Below are 18,682 nucleotides of genomic sequence, written 5' to 3'. Positions count from 1 at the left end.
CAGGAGCTGACGCAGCCAACCAAGAGACATTTCCTTACGTATCCTCACATTGTCACTCTCCATCTTCAACACCATCGCCAACTGAACTCTACACCAGCCTCGACTCTTGTCCTACACCACACGCACCTATCCGATCCGTCTCTCCTCGTGCGCCTGACTCGCCCTCCCCGACAAACCGCCTCCCTTGCTCCCTCATCTCGCCCTTGGCTGCCTTGCCTCGCACATCTCACAACCTCAACTCCATCACGACACCACATCCATCTTCGTGCGAGCTACAAGTCCGAGTCCAGCGACCGCCCCCCTCCACCGTCCCTCCACCGTCTTCCATCCGCCATCCGCCATGGCCGCAGCCTCGATCCAGGACCGGACCCCCGAATTCCGCTCCATCCTCCAACAAGCCCAGCGCCGCGTCGCAACCTCAAAAGCCAGCGCCCAGCGCCAGTCGCTCCTCTCGGCCTCGCAAAAAGCCGCCGCAAATGGCTCCCAGACAAACCCCAACAAGCAGCGCTCCGAGTTTGCGCGCAAGGCCGCCGAGATAGGCCGCGGCATCTCTGGCGCCATGGCCAAACTCGAGCGCCTGGCCCAGCTGGCCCGCCGGAAGACGCTGTTTGACGACCGACCAGTTGAAATTGCCGAGTTGACCTACGTCATCAAGCAAGACCTCGCCCAGCTCAACAACAGCATCAAGCAGCTGCAGGGCCTGTCGGCGTCGCAACACCCGGCAACAAAGAATTCCTTGACGGACCAGGAGGGCGAACACAACAAGAACGTGCTTCTCCTGCTGCAGGGCCGCGTCGCCGACGTTGGCCTGTCGTTCAAGGAAGTCCTCGAGTTGCGCACCAAGAACATCCAGGCTTCCAAGTCGCGCACCGAGAACTTTGTCTCCTCCGTGTCACACTCTGCCCAGCAATCCACCCTCGACCCCGGCCGCACCGACTCTCCCCTCTACCAAACACCATCCCGCGGACGCAGTCCGAAGCCCGGATTCCAAAACACAAATGCGGCTCAACAAGACCTGCTGACGCTCGAGCCCAACGGCTCCGGCTCATCAGCGCTCATGGGCGGAGGGAGAAATGGACAAGCATCGGACCAGCAGCTGCTGCTAATGGAAGAGGCGCAACCGACCAACACGTACATCAACCAGCGCGGCGAGGCCATCGAGGCCATTGAGCGCACCATTTCCGAGCTCGGCGGCATCTTTGGGCAGCTGGCGCAAATGGTGTCGGAGCAGAGCGAAATGATCCAGCGCATCGACGCAAACACCGAGGACGTGGTGGACAATGTCCAGGGCGCGCAGCGCGAGCTGATGAAGTACTGGAATCGCGTCAGCGGCAATCGCTGGTTGGTTGCAAAGATGTTTGGCGTCCTCATGATTTGTAAGTTCTGCACTTGGTGGCCTGGCGAGTCTACTAACACTTTCTTCAGTCTTCCTTTTGTGGGTTTTGATTGCCGGTTGAACCGCTCCTCCTCGTCGTCCTCACACCAGACCGACCATTCGCTTCTTGCACACACGTTCCTCGGCGAGACCCATCGCATCACAATTGGCGTTTTTTCTAAATTGGCTTTCTCTTTTGGGCGGCGCGGGGCATGGCACTTGTTTGTTCTGGATACTATAATGTTGCGCACACACGACATGGTGCGCTTACTGGCTGGCTGACGAGCAGCCTACGCTTGCAATCGTTGATAGAAGAAGAGGCGGGCTGGACTGGATTGAGCTTGCTTTCAAGACGATGGACAGCACCAACACCAACACTCTACCTTCGCATACAACCCTCCGTACGCGCCGCGGCGGCGCCACTTGTTCTTTGCTTCTTGCTCGACCCGGCAGCTTTCCTTCCCTGTACAATAGCCAGATTACATCACGTCCCCGACAGACGTCGGATGGTTTGATGTACACATAAACGCTTTTTAATCCCGATAATCAAAACTTGGTGGCGCGCTGGTTCGTCGTCGTCGACTACTGCTTCTTTCATGTTTTTATTTTTCCATGCGGTGGAGTTGAAGCGTTTTGGTCTTTTTTCATCTTTTCGTCTTCTTCCCTTTCAATGGCAGTGCCCTGTGTAGATGCCAATAACGGTTAGCGCATCCCAGCCACGGCGCTACCCCCGTCAGCTTCCATGACGTCTGCACTGTGTCAGCCACTGCGATGGGCTACCAAGCACCGAGTAAGGGAGTATGGTAGAGGATTCGGTACGGGGAGAGGACAAGGTGCTGCAGGGTGTTTTGCGATGCCACACAGTACACCTAATTGCGCAGAGCGCGCATAGATAGCGACGCCAAAAGCTCCCTTCCCTCACTTGCTTATTACTTAAGTTTGTATCTCCATCGTCGTCTTCGCAGCCAGTGTGGTGTGTAGTCCTTATTGGGAAACGGACGGAACACGGCAAGCCATCCGTCTGCGCAACCCCTCCACCATCCCTCCCGCTCTTCCCAGCCGCGGGAAGCGAACAGCGGAGCGGGAAGAGAAAGTTTTGGTATGTGTAGGGCAGCAAGCGAAAGTTGGGATGGCAGCCGCGGGAAGCGCTGCGACTTTGCCTGTTGTGGGAAGGTGATGTAATGGAAGAATACATGCGTCTCTGGGGTAGAAGCTGGACTGCCGGCGCGACGGCTGTGTGTGGAGGTTTGAAAGTGATGGATGCATAGATCGATGAACTGAACTTGACTCCCTCCCTCCCTCACGTGGCCTTGAACGGCTACGCTGGTTCTGAGTACGCTGCGTTTACTCTTTTACTGCTGTACTTACTCGCTGTCCTTTCCTAACGAACTAACGATACGGCACTTGCTCTTTTTGCGCATCTACTGTCTGCCTCTCTTCACCTCCTCTATCTGTACTTCTCTTTCCTGTTGACTACATTACCTAAACGGCAATCTCGCACGACCGCACGACCTCTCGAGTCTGAAGTTTGAAGTCTCAGTAGTCTCAGCCCACAAACTCCAACTCTATCTATTTTAGGTTCTGCTTTGCCTTGCCTTGCCTTCTCGCCTGCGCCCGTCCGCCTACCCGCCCGTCCGCTCGATACGAAGAAAAGTAAACCAAGTGCTGCGTGTGGCTGTGGCCGTGGTTCAGCAGCAAAAAGCCAGAACTATCCGCGACAGTGGTACTGGGAGTGCAGATCACACATCATAGATCGTAGATCAGAGATTTGGTCGAAAGAGCGGGGTGGCGGATAAGTATGAGGGTGAGGTGACGGCTACGGCTATGGCTACTTTGGATTTCTGGTGACTAGGGATTGTTGAGTGTGTGCGGACTCCTTTTCTGCGCAGAGGAGCTGTGTTGGACATTGAGATTGACGATAGTCTTTGTTATTTGCTCGTCTCCCTTCATTTTTTAGAGCTGTCGACGGCGTTTTGCGCGTGGTGGCGAGCACTTGGACTTGAATTTGGGGCCTGGGCGTCAAGGCTGGACATTTGAGGAGTGGGATGAGAGCCATTTCTGTTGTTTTTGTCGCGTTTTTGGACTTCTGGTGATTAGACCTTGTTGTGGTGTCGTGTCGTCGAAGTGTTTGTCGCCTGACATCAACATGGTCGTGTGGACGACGTTCTCATCAACTTGACGATTCGCCGACGTCGAAACACATACACGCATGGATTGGTCAAACACGCATGGATTGGTCAAAGAAAGTCAATTTTCTACCTCTCCAAAACTGCTAAAACCGCTTCACAATGGCACTCGCTCCGAACGCATGCACGCATGCACTTGAATCTCACCAACCACAAACCTTGCTACAACTTGGCCGCCACAGTCCCCTTCTCCCTCTTCAACTCCTCCTTCGCCCACTCCCTCAACACGCGCTTCAGAATCTTGCCGCTCGGGTTCTTTGGAATCTCGCCCACAAACATAATTCCGCCTTCGAGCCACTTGTACTTGGCGACCTTGTCGGCGACGTACGCCATGACGTCGCGGGCCGTCAGCTGCGCCGCCGCCGCGTCGTTGGGCCGCCGCACGACGTAGGCGCGGGGGAGCTCGGTGGCGTTGTCGGTTGAGGAGGAAGATGTAGACGACGTGTTGGATGAGTTGAGCGTTGATGACTTGACCCCGATGACGCCCGCGTCGACGATCGAAGGGTGGCTCAGGAGTACCGCTTCCAGCTCTGGCGGTGCCACTTGGAACCCGCGCACTTTGATGAGTTCCTGAGTGGAGATGTTAGTCTGCAGTCGTGGGACGAAAGGAAGAGGCAGGCCTACTTTCTTGCGGTCCACAATATACCAATACCCATTCTCCTCCTTACAAAACGCAATATCACCCGTATGGAAATAGCCATCAGAGTCCCAACTATCCGCGCCCACGCCGCCCAGGTACCCGCGAATGACGGTGGGGCCGCGCACGCACAGCTCGCCGCGGACGCCGTAGCCCGTCACGTCGCGCCCGCCGTCGTCGACCAGCTTGAGGTCCAGGCTGGGGCACGCCGCGCCCACGCTGCCCGTGTCGTCCATGGTCGGGTACGGCACCATGGTCGCGATGCACGTCGTCTCCGTCATGCCCCAGACCTGGGTGATGGGGGCGCCGGGGGGGAGGAGTGCTTGCAGGCGCGCCTGCGCGTGGGCGTCCAGCGGCGCGGCGCCGCAGGCGGCAGCCCGCACGTGCTTGAGGGGGTATTTGGAGGTTAAGTGCGGCGAGTTGATGAGCACGATGACGATGGGCGGGACGACGGCCATGTCGGTGATTTTGTACAGTGACATGTAGCGCAGGTAGGACTCTAGCTCGAAGCGCCGCATGATGTATGTCGGCCGCCCGCTGCGCAGCGGCGCAAAGTGCACGCCGGGCGCGACGGCGACGTGGAAGACGGGCATGGGGATGAGGTTGGTGCGCTGGTGACAGTCAGTCGCGGCTCATGGCGAGTGCTCAGTCTGAACATGTGGAGAGCATTCAAGCAGCGTTGGTGGGCTTGGTACGTACGACATAGTCTCGTGGCTTCCAGTCCGTCACCATGCGGTACTGGGCAATGAAGTTGTAGTGGGAAATAACAGCAGCCTACAGCATGTGAGAAGCGATCAAACATGGCATTGGGAACTCGCACCTTTGGCAGCCCCGTAGTCCCACTGGAGAACAATCGTGCAGCATCTGTATTCTTCGAAGTCTCCAGATCGTCAAACCGCTCCCAATCCGACTTTCCGTGGTCAAGCAATGTGCGCCACGACTTCATCCCCGGCGGCACATCTTGGCCGGGCTTTTCAAAGACCAGCACGTTTGATTTGGGCAGTCCACTCTCCTCGGCGGCAACCAAGACATTCTTGGTCAGTTCGGGCTCGACGATGAAGAACTTGACGCCGGCCGCCTTGATGGCGTGTTTGAGCTCGTAGGACGTGTATGACGGATTTGTCCCACAAAAGATGCCACCAAAGGCAACGATTCCATTCACGACGAGTGGGTAGTCCACCTATCCACACGAGTCAGTAGGGCTATAATAGAGCAGTTAAGAGACTTACGTCATTAAAGGAGTGCAAGCACACAACGTCGCCTTTTTTCAGTCCGGCGGCTTTGAAGCCGGCGCATAGCCTCTCTATTATTTCCCGCGCCTGTCGTGCCGTGTAGCACCGCGACGTGTTTGCCGCATCTATATAGACCGGGTCGTCGTGGTTGTATTCGGGATTGTCAAAATACCACGACAAAAGATCCTTTGTGGGAATGTCAATCTGTTCTTTGGCAAGAAAAGGCATCGCGACGGGGAGGAATTGGCGCGAAAAAGGGTCAAATGCAACGCCATGGTGAGACGAAGGAGCATCTGAAATACTCTGCGTTGCTGGTGGACGGCGGGCGTGCTGTCGTCTCTATCTCCGCCAACCCTCGGCTGTACTTGGTCATCCCCGCATTGTGTACGACAGCGTCATCTGGAGAAACAATCCCTGTCGCACGTGCGCCGAAAGCTTGCCTCTTGTGCAGTTCCTTATGGCGTCTGGTGGCTGTCTTGTTATTTCCCATTGGTGGCGTCTCCTCTGAAGGATCTACGGATGCTCCGCGGGGCGGAAATATCCGGGAATAAACGTTGATCGGGCTGTCGGGATGCTTCAACCACCACACTTGTCGACTTGAAATTGGAGTGCATTTTGATGCTGTATGACGAGATAACGCGAGGTGAAATGATTGACTCAAAATGGAACAAACTCGAAGAACAATTCAACGCGACACCTACGAAATGACTGGAAGCTCAACGAAGCTGTCATACTTTCCTCCAGTGTGCACAACGTGCCTTCCAACATTCTCGTCAATCGGCTCTTTCAATCTGAGCATCTCGACCTCTGGCAGCCCCAAGTCGTGTCCGGCTACACGCACCAAGAGTCCCTCGCCTTGGGCAAAAACCATGCCAATCGGCCAAATGGGAATCTCGAGCGGAACGACGGTGCCTGCTGGAACCGGCTCTCGCTTATCGTGGGCGTAGAATGGGCGACCATCGACGATTTGCTTCGTGCACAAGTGCGACGCCCGCAGCTTGCCCTGCGGCCCCAGGTATTTGGCGACATTGACGTCTGGGACCTGATCGTCGGGAACGGGGCACGGGTAGTTGATGGAGACGAGGGGTTCGCCGGTGGAAGAGATCTTGCGCAGCTGCACGGCGACGTCCATGTCGTCTTTTTCGGCGCACGACATCCAGAGCTTGACCACCGGGTACCCAGCAAGCTCGGTGTAGCTTTGGAAAAAGACTTTAAAGTCCTATGGTTGTGAGCATGGCAATCTTCTCTGCGTTTCAAACTTACCAAGTGGCCGTCAAGACTGTGCGCATCGTAAGAGGCGGAAAATTCTTCATTTGGGGGGTTGGGTTTCCCCGTCTTGTCGGAAGCATCGAGATGATACCGAACACTCCTGGTACGCGCAACAGGATACTGCTGCTCTGGCCGCTCGACAATGGATTTCACCATGCTGCCATTGAATCCCAACAAGGTGAGTCGGAGCGGTGGAGTGTCCTTTTCCCAACCATTCTCGATGCCTTTGCAGTAAAAGTCCAAGAATCGCTGCAAGTCGGCGGTCGCCTCTGGTCGATAAAAGTCGTACCACTCTTGCGTGTTGTGCACTCGCAGCCACTTCTTTTTCGTTGGAGATTTGGCGAAAATCTCAAAGGAGCCGCGAGAGTGCAGCCCAGTTGAGTAAGAAGCCGTCTGGTACATTGGCAGGTCCGGATTCGGCATCTTTGAAATGTCAACCACGCTGCTGGCCCAGTAGTCATCGAAGAACGGTCTGTGAGAAATGGCTCCCGGCTGATTCTCAGCTCTGTTTGGACCTGTCCAAACCATCATTAAGAGGACATGGGAGCTTGCAAGCGACACTCATACCAGCAAATACCGAGAGAATCAAGTTTGACATTCCCGGATTCGGAATGCCTCCGCGAGCAACAGGATCGCGGTAAGAATCAGCGAACGATTCCCATGGAGCCACGGCTTTCAAGGCGGGGTGATGGAAGCGGGAGACAAAGTTGACTTGGGCAATCGCAAGCCAGGAGTTTCCACTGGGTGCAGAAGTCAGCACGTGAAGCGTCAAAGTGTTTCGGCCAAATCATACGCCATTGCAACTCCAGAACACCACGGCTGCTGAGAGAGCCAGTCGATGAGATCATATATGTCGTCGGCTTCCTGATTGATAAATCAGCTTCCAGGCCTGGTATCAAAAGTTGTGGCACACACGACTACGGCTGCTCCCAGTGACTCCCCATGAAGGCTTGGTGATTTTAGTGCCTGAGGGGATTTGCTCTTTTCACACGGTTTTAAGATGAAAATGAACATGCTTGTGAGCCACGACTTTTGCTACCAAGCCTTGTTCCGTGATGCTGCCGAATTGCGTTCATCTCACCTGTTGCCCAAAGAACATAATGTCGCCTTCCGAAGCCCCGGCACCACGCGCATCCGCATTGACAATCGCGTATCCCCGCTCAGTCCATTCGGCAGGGCATGGCGCCTGCAAGGTGTCAGATTTGAACTCCACTCGGCTTTGTTGAAGATTACCTCGAAGCTTTCGTATCCCGAGGTCCTCTCCATCGGTATGCCGACGCGAAAGGGCCCCATCATGTCATAATTTTGGACACCTAAAGAGAGTGAGATTAAGTCGCGTTTTTGATTAGGCATGCAGACCTCCTCCAGTCTTGCCATATGGACTCCAGGCGATGATGGCCGGTACCTGCTTGTCTTTGCCAGTGTCTGCAGGACGAAAGATGTCGACGTAAATCTTTGCTTCATCGCGAAGCTTCACAGCGACGTCCCTCTGGAAGACCGTTTCGACACCAAAAGGCCGGCGGCCGGGCTTTCGAACATGGCCCTTGGAAAGGACTTGTTCAGATGGATTGAAGCCTTCGTACGTGTAGGCAGGATGATCTTCCGGTCGTGGCAGTTTGACAAATTCAATGTCAGGAAAAGATTGTTGAAGCTTTTGCATTTTGCCTGTCACTGCTATCGTTCTTGTGAAGACTGGGAGGCTCCATATCCATACTCTTCAACCATTTTAACATGTTCAAGATGAAGTGGTCCCGAAATGACTGCCATGCCGAAGTGTTTGCCGAAAAAGGACCAATTGACGGATGCAAGGTTTCGTCAACATGAATGGCAAATCCGAAAAGACGATCCAGCCGAGAAGGGCAAGTGTGGAGGGCGAATGGCAGGGAGAGCCTCGATGGCGTTGTTGTTGATGCAGAGCGGTGTCGTTGGACGCGCAAGGTCGTTCGTGTTCTGATGGACGCGGTTGGTTGACCCCGCAGCGACGCTAAATCCGACGGAGCGGAAGTGTTCCTCGGGACCGAACCGCTCACGTGATCTGACCAAACAAACAAGACGCGGACATTCGGACGCCGATGTCATCCAACACGTTCAATTCCAGGCTTGTAAAACTCAACACCAAAAAATTCCGACATTCGACATCGTGACTTTGCGGTTGCGCCCAGATCTTGACTCAGGTCCTCCGCTCCACCCTCACCGCTGCTGCGGAACGCCCCGCGTACCAAGCCTCCAAGACTCGGCAACATGCTTTCAAACGCGAGCGGACAAAAGCCAGCGGAGCGGGCTGAGCTGCCACTTTCAACCATCGATAGGTGTTCAGCTTGCGTCGCTTCAAGTTGCACCAGCATGTCTCCGACGACATCCGGCCTCAACATCCCCTATGTATTCAGGCCCCGCTTCAAATCTTCCGTCAGCTTTGAGGTTGCCAGTGGCACAACTGTTTCCGTCTGAGCATGTCAGAATTATGAAGGATTGAATGCGCCTCGGCTTCACGGCAGACCGCCTGTCAGTCCGCTGTGTCCGCTGTAGAGAAGCGCTAGCATCCGGGAGCGAGCATTTTCCCATGATGCCCAGACTGGTAAACGGCCTCCTCTTCGGCCTCCCCGTAAATGATTACTGTCACTCGAAGCCAAGCTTGAGAAACTTGGGGCTTCCGCCGCCTCTTCTTCTTCCTCCCCGCGCTTTCACTCGAAGCCAAGCTTGGAAAACCTGGGGCTTCCCGCAGTACTGCCTCCGAAGTTTACCCTCTATATCAAAATCGCGATGACATGCGCGTTACCAACCAGGGACTCCTTGCTCTTTCGCGTCAAGCTTCCCTCTCGGTTGTTTGGCTCAAAAGCTAACCGCGAAAACTACCGGCGTAACTCGGCAGCCACAGCTAGACGCGCCCTACATCTCGGCGACACCGAAGAATCGATGAGGACACCAACATCGCATGGACACGGGTGGAAAAGGTCTTCAAGAAGCCGAGGATCTTGTGCAACTGTGGATGTGTACTGTGGCGCTCAGGCTGAAGCTTACTCTCAGAGCTGGTGACTTTGATTCGGCATGACCCTGCGACAGATCAGTTCAACGTTCTGACATATTGACGGCCAAGAAACTGTACGACATACGACAGCTTAGCTCAGAAAGTTAGCTGAAGCCTGACTGCGGTCCGCAACATAAGACTACACCCTTCCGCCGTAGTTTTATTCTGCGATAAGACGCATTCCTTCATCATGAACAACACGTTTACAGAATCTCCTGGCGGAGTCAGCCCATTGCCGTGGACGACAATGTTCACGCCATGGTCTGGCGCCATTTTGGGTTGTTTCTTCCACATTTCAACGCAGTCTATTGAACTCGACCACTCTGGCTGGACGCTCCTTGCTCTGTACAACGGTCTCATCGTTGTGACCGCCGTCCTTTTGTCGCAGTTCGGAAATTTCGGTGTCTTCAAAGCCGCTTCCAATGCCATAATCTTTTGTTGGGCAATCCTCATTGGCCTACTTTGCAGCATCATCATTAAGCGTCTTGTCCTGTCGCCACTAAGGAAATATCCTGGCCCATTCCTTGCCAAAGTCACCAAGTTCTACACTTGCTCTTTGCAAATCAAAAGCGGTAACCAGCTGTTCAAAGAGATCCGGAAGATGCACCAGGAGTATGGAGACATCGTGCGCACCGGTAAAGATATCTAACTGTTTCACAAATTGTGAGTCTGACAACTTAGGTCCACGCGAGCTATCCATTCTCAAGCCGTCGGCACTGTCGGCCATCTATGGAGCTAGGTCTAAGTGTACCAAGTCGACATTTTACTCGCAGTCCAAAGTCTGGGCCGAGCAAGACCACAACGTGTTTGGTCTACGCACGCACAAGGAGCATTCGTGGAGACGGAGAAAGATGGACCACGGACTCAACAGCAAGGCCCTCAGCAGCTACGAGCCACGCATCAGATCCAAGGTCGACCTCCTTCTGAATCAGCTCTCCGCACGCCAGGGACAAGATGTCGACATTACCTCCTGGCTGGGCTTCTTCTCATTCGACGCCATGGGCGATGTTGCGTACGGCCGAGACTTCAAGATGCTTGAAAAAGGCCACGGCACCATCGAGTCTGCAGACGGCAAAGAAGCCAAGGTTGAGCACATGCATGCGGCACTCAAATTTGTTGGCATACTGAGCTCCGTCCCATGGCTCATCCGCATGTTTGCACAGACCGAAATTGCGGGTGACTACAGCGTCTTCATGGAATGGTGCAAGGAAAAGATGCGCGAGAAGCAGGCGTCATGGCACAAGGACCAGGTGCCGACAGACATTGCCTCGCATCTCATAGGAGCGCGAGAGACGAGCGTGCCGGCTCAGCGGCAGACCCAGACGTCGCTTGAGGAAGACGCCTCGCTGCTCATCGTCGCCGGATCCGACACCACCTCGGGCGCCCTTACCAACGTCCTGTACTACCTAACGCGATACCCGCACGTCTACAAGAAGCTGCAGTCGCTCGTTGACGAAGCATTTCCAAACGGCGACGCCGACTGGAGCTACGAGGAAGCCCGCAAAATCACCTACATCGACCATGTCTGCCACGAATCGATGCGCCTCAAAACTCCCGCGCCGCAGGGCTTGGTGCGCGAAGTTCCGGCCGGCGGCCTACAAATCGACGATGTCCACATTCCCGCAGGGACCATTGTCAGCGTGCCGACGTGGTCGCTGTATCACGATCCTCGGGTCTGGGACGAGCCTGACGCGTACAAGCCCGAGCGCTGGGAGGGCATCGATGTCAATTCGGAGAATGTCCCCTTCATGCCGTTTCTCAGGGGTAAGTTACTCCCTTTAGCTGCCAACCCTCCAAACAAGATGCTGACAAGACTGCAGGAGCCTACTCCTGCCCCGGCAAGAACCTCGCATACATGGAGATGCGCAGTGTGCTAAGCCGGCTGGCGCTGCGCTTCGACCTGGCGTTTGCGCCCGGCGAGACGGGCGTCGAGTTTGACGAGGGCCCGATGGACACCTTTACCTTGATGCTGCCGTCGCTGCGGTTGGTGCTGACGGAGAGGGAGCGGAAGAGTTGAATGGGAGTTTTTTGATCCTTGTCATTCTTTCAGGAAAGTTGATTCTTTGAAAGGCAGGCAGTGTTGCTTTAATTGCAAGGAGACGAGGCAAATTCTGAATGTGCTCATGCCTTTGCTTCGGCGGTAACCAATGAGTCCCCAGCAAAACTCGTGGCACAATTGTGACTTCTCAAGGAGTTGTCATCGCCACAGCAGCAAGCGCGGTTGAGCGGGGCGCGCCATTCGAATTGGACGCCAACTCAGCAATCCATCACTCACAGCGCTTTTACACTTCAACATTGCCTTCTTGTGCTGCTTCATTGAATGCAGTCCTTTCCCACTCACCAACGTTTTCCATGAATGCCATTTACAAGAATACCAGAACAGTCTGAAGGAGAAACACAGAAAGGAACACAAGAGCAAATAGTGAAAAAGTTGAAACGCCATTGAAAGAGGAAATGAGAGCTGGGAAGTTGCCGTCTTGACCAAATTTGCGGGAACAGGATATGGCTTTGTTTCCTCCAGGTGCGACTCCTCGCGGTCCACCAAGGCCGGACGTGCGTGCTTGAATGCTCCCTATACACGCGTCTCCAAAGCTGTCTGAGTTTCGCATGGAATCGTGGAGCCAATGTTTCGCGATCCGCCGTGAGCCGTCATGGCTCGTCGTTGTCCTCGGCCTGCTCTTCATCCTCATTTGATTCCCAAACACGCAGAGTCCATCCTCTCGAAAACCAATCTTTTCTCCAAGATAATTTGTGATTGAAGCGGAAGTAAGAAAGGGTCCAGAGTCTAACAATTTCTCCGGGCTCATCTCTCCCTTCGTAAAGAATGTCACTCATTTGGAGAGGGTAAGTGCTTCCAGTAAGAGTGCTTTGCCACCCATGCCCGTTGACGACGGCCAGGAGTCGTTCTGACTTGAACCTTGGTTCTCGAATGACATTGACGTCCTGAAGTATTCCATATCGCATTTTGATTGCCAGAAATTGAGTCGTTTCGCGGAACACGTCCATGTCTCCACCAACAGACACCCGATCTTGCGCGAATGAAAATTCGGCAGGCTCACCGAAACAGTAGAGGTTCCTCACATTGGCCAGTTGGCTGTCTGTGATGCACCAAAGCTTTACGACTTCGAGACTTTGTAGAATGTCGTTGGTTTGGAGTCTTCTCAGGATGACTGTCCACCATTCCTTCCCACAATCGTCGGCCATATAACACTGCAAGATTGAGAGGTGGCACAGCGATCCAGATTGCGCTTTGAGGAAATCCTCGAAGTCTTTGCCTGTGAGCGTGACGTTTCGCAACTCAAGCCGCTTTAAAGTGTTGGGGCGAAGCTTCAGTAAAGCTTGAGCGACCACATTGGGATGTGAGATGCAGTGCGAAGATCCAGATAGGCAAAGTCGCTCAAGATCCGGGAAGCGCGCGATAAAGCCTGACAATACATGGGGATGTGCGGCATGGGAGATGCCCGTCCAGGATAAGCAGCTTCTGAACCTTTTTTCCGTAAAGAGAAGATCCAGAGATCGAATACCCGTAAAGGCTGTCTTCAGACTGCAAGTGTTGACTTCCCGAAGCACACAGAGGCTGATGGGTGTTTCTTTGAAGGACTCAAGAGCCGCCCCAAGGAAGAGACTCTCCGGTCTTTTTTCAGCCGCAAGAAGTGCTTCCAATGCGATCATCCCAGATATGGACGAGGACTCCATAGCTACTTCGTCAAGGAGACAGTCATCACTCAGACAACCAGGGGCATTGGTTCCATAGCTGTACGTCGGCATACGCTTGCCGCGAGAAGAATTTACAAGGCAGCCTTCGACCGCCCAAGCATCCTGACTCCTGGCGGCGTACCCGAGGGAAATGTGTTGTAGGTCAGGTAAACGTGACAGGGCGTCTCGCAGCAATTCCTTTTGCACTTGCATTTTCTGATTTCGAGTCTGGGAGTCGCAAGTCTCCTCAACACGGAGTATCGATCGCGCTATTTTGAGCAACCGAGTCGAAGATACACAGAGTGACCGAAGGTGAGAGACGGCCGGATTTCCAGTTCTCAGAGAGTCTTTTAATACGGTAAAACTTGGTTGATGTAAGCTGACATCAAGAGAATGTCCAAATGACCTGAGGCAGATGTGCAGTCCCAGATGTTTAATGAGAGGACTAACTCCGGGGATTGATGTAATAGTGCCCAATCGGGAAAGATGTTGCTCTTCCATCGAAACATTTTCGAATTTCTCGGTGCAGGAAAGAATATGCTGGACAAACTTTTTCTGGGCATTGTACTGGAACCATTTGGACGTCGCTCGGACATTGAGACATGTAGGCATGTCGAGATTGTTGATGATCATTTCCAAAAGCTCATTGGGAAGCTTCTCGATTGGGCACTCCGTTTGAAGACGGAATTCTGCCATGTTGGGACTGGAGACAAACAAGATGATTCAACTGAGCGGCGTCGTCTTGATGTATCGATCTGTCAAGCCAAATAAGATTCAGCGGATCACAGACCCTGAGTTGGTTCAAGTGGGACCATATCCTCGGTTATTCGATGAGGAAGGAAGGGGTGTGTACTAGTGCGTCATGATTTTGCGGACGCCAAAGACCGAGGCCTGGCCAGAAAACGTAGCTACGATTACTCCTCGTAAATCTACGCAAATGATGACTGGTGAACTCAAGTATCAATTGTTCAAGGCGCTTGAATGCTCCCAAGATGCATACATTTTCCACCCCATGGTTGCTCCTTTCAAAGCGCCCTACTTTAAGCTTCACTCGCCGTAGATTCGAAACCTGGCAGACCCCGCAAGAAGTGGACAATGTCGTCAATCTCATCCGGCACCTTGTACCAATGGCCTTCATCGTAATCCTTCCACTGCACCGCGCATCCCAGAGCTTCGAGAACCTCTTTGGTCTGACATCCTAGCTTGACTGACACCTTCTCATCGTGTCTTCCGTGGCCGAGAAAAATTGGAGTGCGAGGAAATGCCAGGGAGTCCTCAGGACTATCAGGCAGCGGTGGTAGTGAGGCGATGTCGCGCGCTGTGTTGGCCGCGCGCAATTGAAGGTGCTCTAGGCTTGTTTCCTGAGCGGGCTCGTCGCATTCATTGTCTTTTTGATCGTCATCACCCTCGTCGTCTGAGCCGAAAAAGTCATCGTTTTCCTCTTCGTCTTCCCCGTCATCCTTCCTCCCATCTCTGCTTCTTGGATCCAACGAGTCTGCAAATGGAAGCCAACCGCTCATCCCAACAAAGCCAGCGAGCGCTGTATGCGCTCTTTCCGAGTCTCCGGTGGGTTTGAAATTGAGAAGGACGTGAAGAGCAGCCGCACAGCCTTGACTCAGCCCGCCGATGACGACGTGCGACAGTCCAACTAGTCTGGCTTCCTTCTGAATCAAATCATGGACAAACGCACTCGTTTCGCGGATACCATCGTACTGCAAGTGTTGCCGCTCAGATGGATCGTCCAAGGACCAGTTGTCGAACCATTGGTTGATTGGCATGCGCTTGAAGATTGTGGCGCGCCGCTTCTTTGCTGTCGGGAAGATGAATTTCGCGCCGGGGAAGCATCCAGTGAGAGTTTCGCCCCGAGAGGTTTTGCTGTTGAGTAAATCGACCCCGAAGCGCTCTGAGTTGCTGCCGCGGCCGTGCAGAAGGATGATGGTGTGGGTGTGAGTTGCGGTAGGGTCGACAACGAGAGGGTCCGGCCAAGTCAACTGCTTTCGCTTCGTTTTACTGATCGAGGCGCTCTCGCCTGTGTCACCTGGCTCGACAAAATCTGCCATTTGATGAGAAGCAGGTAGCAGAATCAGAGATGGAGAGAAGAGAGAAGATAGATGACTATTGAAGGTTGACTGTTGAAGGTTTCCGCGAATGCTGTGCCACTCTAGGCTCCAGCCATCCAAATGGTGCTGGACCAGTCAGCGGCTATTGCCCCTGCGGCTGTGCGGCGCAGCCTCAATGACTCTTTTGAAGCTGCACTTCAAAATGCCCAGATCGGGTCTTTGCCCGCTCCGAAACTACCACACAATGTCTCGAGTATGCTCGAAGACTGCCAAGGCAAGAGGGTACGGCTCGAGAACGTCATCCACAGCTCTTTCTTGAACCCAAACCTCGTCAATGCCCACGCGGTACCAAGCCTTGACGTACTCCCAGTACTCGGGGTAGAATCCTGACATTTCCCAATCAACGATTCCGACGACCTGGCCATCGCGGACGATGATGTTGCGCGGATGGAGGTCATTGTGCGTGAGGACGATTTCTCCTTGGGGCAGTGCTCGAATGAATTGTGCCACCGTCTCAGACCAATGGGTGCGGCGACAGGCGTACATGGCCTGGATGCACCCTTCGCGGAATTCGTCGTCGCTCTTGAACGGTCCATAAGCGCCAATGTCGTCGGAGAATATCTGATCGTGGCAAGGGCCCCCGTCGACGGCGCCAATGAAGTCTGATTTGATTGCGCGCAATTGGCCGACGTAGTCTTTGAGCTGTGCTTTGATAGAGTCCTTCTGCGATTGATCCAATTCGGCCCAAACGTTGTTGAGAGTGTCGCCTTTGATGAATTCCATTACGATGGCCCCGCATTCGGGATCATCTTCACGCATGTATGCGTCATAAACCTGTGGGACTGGCACAGACGTGTTTTCTCGTACAAATCGCAATGCAGCAGCCTCGGCCATTCCCGTGGCGACACCAGTCTTGATAACCGTACGGGCATCAATTTTGTACAAGCCGGGGGTACTGGTGAAGTCTTCAAAGGTTGCAATGGTTTTTGCTGTGACCTTCGGATTTTTGGTTGAGGACGCCATGATGAGACCACGCTCTTTGTTGCGCGGAGATGAAATCGCTGGTATTTTTGGAAGCCAAGGGTGATCTGACGAGTGCGGCAGCGAATTGGGCGATGATGGCAAGTCATGGATGTGGATGAGGGTTTGTTGTGTACCTGGAGAAGCGACACATCGCTTGCGGGTTTGTTAAGCGACGGGCGGAGCTGCGGTTGGAAGGAGCAACAAGCAGACCAAACCGCGTTTTGCGTGCGCAAAAAACGTCTAGGTCTCTCCCTCCCCTAATTGCAGCCCAAAGTAAGAATAGATTCTGATTACACGTATCCAGTCAATTCGCTCTCAACTGGAGTGGCCCTACATTTGGACCCCTATCACTATACCTTTGGCAATGGCCTTGGAGCTACTGACCCTCTGGGCGACAAGCTTAATGATGAACATTCTGAGTAGCATGTGTTGCCAAACAAGTGTTTTGTGATGGAGGTTGAGGTTTGGGCGCTCTAGCGCAGTCACCTTTGGATATGTGCGTTTTCCGGCGCGCGTTCTCAATAGACAGAAGAACATCCATCACCGTCTTTACCGTGCAAGAATGAGAGACTTTTCCCCCGAGATCAGGGCGAAAAGACAAAGCAGTCGCTTTGAGTACACATTTTGGAACCATGCCGACGCCAGTTCATCTTTCTCGCAGAACTGACGGGGGTCTGTCAAGAAGAGAGAGTTGCTTGAGTGATGTAGAAGAAAGGATTTAATCTAGACCGAAAGATTTTGAAAGGCCAGGGTTCCGAGGAAGGTGCATGCGATTGAAGTGAATGTGTGTCTTGATCCTGTTTGAACAAGTAGGAATCTACGAAAGTCTTGTTATTTCCAATGGCCTTGAGCGCTCTGTTTTCTGCATATACGGCACCGACTTTTCGTTGCCAAACGCCGCGGTCTTGAAACTTACCCAGACTTATCATGGCAGCTCTGATCCAAGAGACACCCATCCGGCTCCATCATTCAATGTGTTTGAACGGTGCGATCGATCCTCTCGTGCTCCAATATGGTGAGCGACAAGAGAAGTGTCGACTCCGAGAGTGGGTTCAAATGTCGCGTAGTCCGGTGTACAGCCAGTGACTCTTTAAACCTCCAAGTTGAAATGTATACACACAAGAAGCATTCAAACGCCCTGCCATCCCAAGACTGAGACATTTCAGCACGTACTCGGATGGCTGCAGGGCGCATTCAAGCACCTCTGCCCGCCTCGAAATCAACAATTCCCCAGCGATTCATTGTGGCAGTCAGCATAAACGCTCCTCCGCTACCGGAAGCTGCTTTGGTAAACAGTTGCTCGCCCTCGCGTCATCGTGTAGACCGGCGTCATTTCTTCAAGGGCAGTTTTGCGGCCTCTGTGCAACAATGCAAGCAGTTGTAGAGCTGTTTGCCGCATCAAGAGTACAGCCACTGCTGCTCCTGCAGTGCCGCCGCCATTATGCGTGTGCATGTAAGGCCCAGAAGGGACCGCGACGGAAGAAGAGGCGCTACTGTAGTGCCCTGCGCGTGATGCATTGGTCTGCCACCCGCAGTGGTAGGTCGCTCTGCCGTAGCGACTAGTGGACTTTGTAGGACTCGGCGATGCAGGAACGACCGCAAGACTTTGGTGGAGGGGGCTGATGGAGGGGCGGGAGCATCCTATGATGCTGTAGGAGGTGGATGGGAGTTGGTTGGTTGGTTGCGTTTGCCGACTTTTGAGTTGCGAGACGTCGGCTCTTGTCACGCAGTTGCCAACCTCTTCTCTTTCAAAAACTCGAATTGTAATTGTCGCTGTGGATGGCAGAGGACTTCAAGAAAATGGAGTGGCAAGCCTCTTCAACGGATACACGGGCACGGCAGCAGCATCGCCTGCCCTTCCCTGTCAGTAACGGCGTTTGTACCACGCAGGCGACCAACCTCTCGCCCGCGCACTCGCGGCACTCAAAAGCAAAGGACGCCAGGCAGGACGCCTTCCTTACATCGATCGACTTTCCCTGCTTCCGTCGGCAAGTGCTTGGTTTGTTGCTTGTTGCAAGCCACCCGCTCCTCCACCCCCATCTCTAGGCCCGTTGGTGGTGACGGCCCGCTAATGTAGGCACGCGAACATGTCTCACTCCCACGCGATGCGGTGCGCTGCGAGGCGAGCTGAGGAATGTAACTTGGGGGATCCTTAACCGCGACTTCGACACTGTCCGCC

General features: G+C 53.9%; 9 protein-coding genes across 9 annotated transcripts; 3 read left to right on the top strand and 6 right to left on the bottom strand.

The window, feature by feature from the left end:
• Positions 1–340: 340 nt before the first annotated feature.
• BKA78DRAFT_333424 (ER-golgi SNARE complex subunit) lies at positions 341–1,457 on the top strand (the record flags this gene model as incomplete). Its single annotated transcript, XM_066890080.1, has 2 exons — positions 341–1,376; positions 1,426–1,457. The coding sequence occupies 2 exons, from the start codon at positions 341–343 to the stop codon at positions 1,455–1,457; spliced, it is 1,068 nt and encodes a 355-aa protein (XP_066740816.1).
• A 392-nt stretch (positions 1,458–1,849) lies between these two features.
• On the bottom strand, positions 1,850–2,757 carry BKA78DRAFT_36372 (uncharacterized protein). The gene has a single exon (XM_066892496.1). It carries the CDS (start codon positions 2,568–2,570, stop codon positions 2,109–2,111), a length of 462 nt encoding a protein of 153 aa, XP_066740815.1. The 5' UTR covers positions 2,571–2,757; the 3' UTR covers positions 1,850–2,108.
• Positions 2,758–3,528: 771 nt separating this feature from the next.
• Positions 3,529–5,701, bottom strand: BKA78DRAFT_338545 (4-coumarate-CoA ligase). The gene is made up of 5 exons (XM_066890269.1): positions 5,428–5,701; positions 5,019–5,378; positions 4,898–4,972; positions 4,186–4,809; positions 3,529–4,131 (listed from the first exon to the last, which is right to left on the bottom strand). Exons 1-5 carry the CDS (start codon positions 5,656–5,658, stop codon positions 3,724–3,726), a joined length of 1,698 nt encoding a protein of 565 aa, XP_066740814.1. The 5' UTR covers positions 5,659–5,701; the 3' UTR covers positions 3,529–3,723.
• A 323-nt stretch (positions 5,702–6,024) lies between these two features.
• BKA78DRAFT_272777 (Alpha/Beta hydrolase protein) lies at positions 6,025–8,384 on the bottom strand. Its single transcript, XM_066885538.1, has 7 exons — positions 8,059–8,384; positions 7,933–8,012; positions 7,781–7,885; positions 7,493–7,563; positions 7,267–7,439; positions 6,694–7,214; positions 6,025–6,649 (listed from the first exon to the last, which is right to left on the bottom strand). The coding sequence occupies exons 1-7, from the start codon at positions 8,357–8,359 to the stop codon at positions 6,128–6,130; spliced, it is 1,773 nt and encodes a 590-aa protein (XP_066740813.1). The 5' UTR covers positions 8,360–8,384; the 3' UTR covers positions 6,025–6,127.
• A 1,025-nt stretch (positions 8,385–9,409) lies between these two features.
• BKA78DRAFT_324389 (uncharacterized protein) lies at positions 9,410–9,878 on the top strand. Its single transcript, XM_066889285.1, has one exon. It carries the CDS (start codon positions 9,460–9,462, stop codon positions 9,730–9,732), a length of 273 nt encoding a protein of 90 aa, XP_066740812.1. The 5' UTR covers positions 9,410–9,459; the 3' UTR covers positions 9,733–9,878.
• A 93-nt stretch (positions 9,879–9,971) lies between these two features.
• Positions 9,972–12,102, top strand: BKA78DRAFT_338543 (cytochrome P450; the record flags this gene model as incomplete). The annotated part of the gene is made up of 3 exons (XM_066890268.1): positions 9,972–10,359; positions 10,406–11,488; positions 11,545–12,102. 3 exons carry the CDS (start codon positions 9,972–9,974, stop codon positions 11,739–11,741), a joined length of 1,668 nt encoding a protein of 555 aa, XP_066740811.1. The 3' UTR covers positions 11,742–12,102.
• Positions 12,103–12,373: 271 nt separating this feature from the next.
• Positions 12,374–14,116, bottom strand: BKA78DRAFT_346756 (uncharacterized protein; the record flags this gene model as incomplete). The annotated part of the gene is made up of 1 exon (XM_066890541.1): positions 12,374–14,116. The coding sequence occupies one exon, from the start codon at positions 14,114–14,116 to the stop codon at positions 12,374–12,376; it is 1,743 nt and encodes a 580-aa protein (XP_066740810.1).
• Positions 14,117–14,119: 3 nt separating this feature from the next.
• BKA78DRAFT_324386 (Alpha/Beta hydrolase protein) lies at positions 14,120–15,609 on the bottom strand. The gene has a single exon (XM_066889284.1). The coding sequence runs from the start codon at positions 15,478–15,480 to the stop codon at positions 14,461–14,463; it is 1,020 nt and encodes a 339-aa protein (XP_066740809.1). The 5' UTR covers positions 15,481–15,609; the 3' UTR covers positions 14,120–14,460.
• Positions 15,610–16,320, bottom strand: BKA78DRAFT_324385 (kinase-like domain-containing protein). The gene has a single exon (XM_066889283.1). It carries the CDS (start codon positions 16,297–16,299, stop codon positions 15,715–15,717), a length of 585 nt encoding a protein of 194 aa, XP_066740808.1. The 5' UTR covers positions 16,300–16,320; the 3' UTR covers positions 15,610–15,714.
• Positions 16,321–18,682: the final 2,362 nt, after the last annotated feature.

Source organism: Phyllosticta capitalensis (assembly GCF_038381095.1).
Source record: "Phyllosticta capitalensis strain CBS 128856 chromosome Unknown BKA78scaffold_10, whole genome shotgun sequence".
NCBI classification, from domain to species: Eukaryota; Fungi; Ascomycota; class Dothideomycetes; order Botryosphaeriales; family Phyllostictaceae; genus Phyllosticta; species Phyllosticta capitalensis.
Note: the sequence above shows the minus strand (reverse complement) of the source record. Positions and strands in the feature narration are given on the sequence as shown.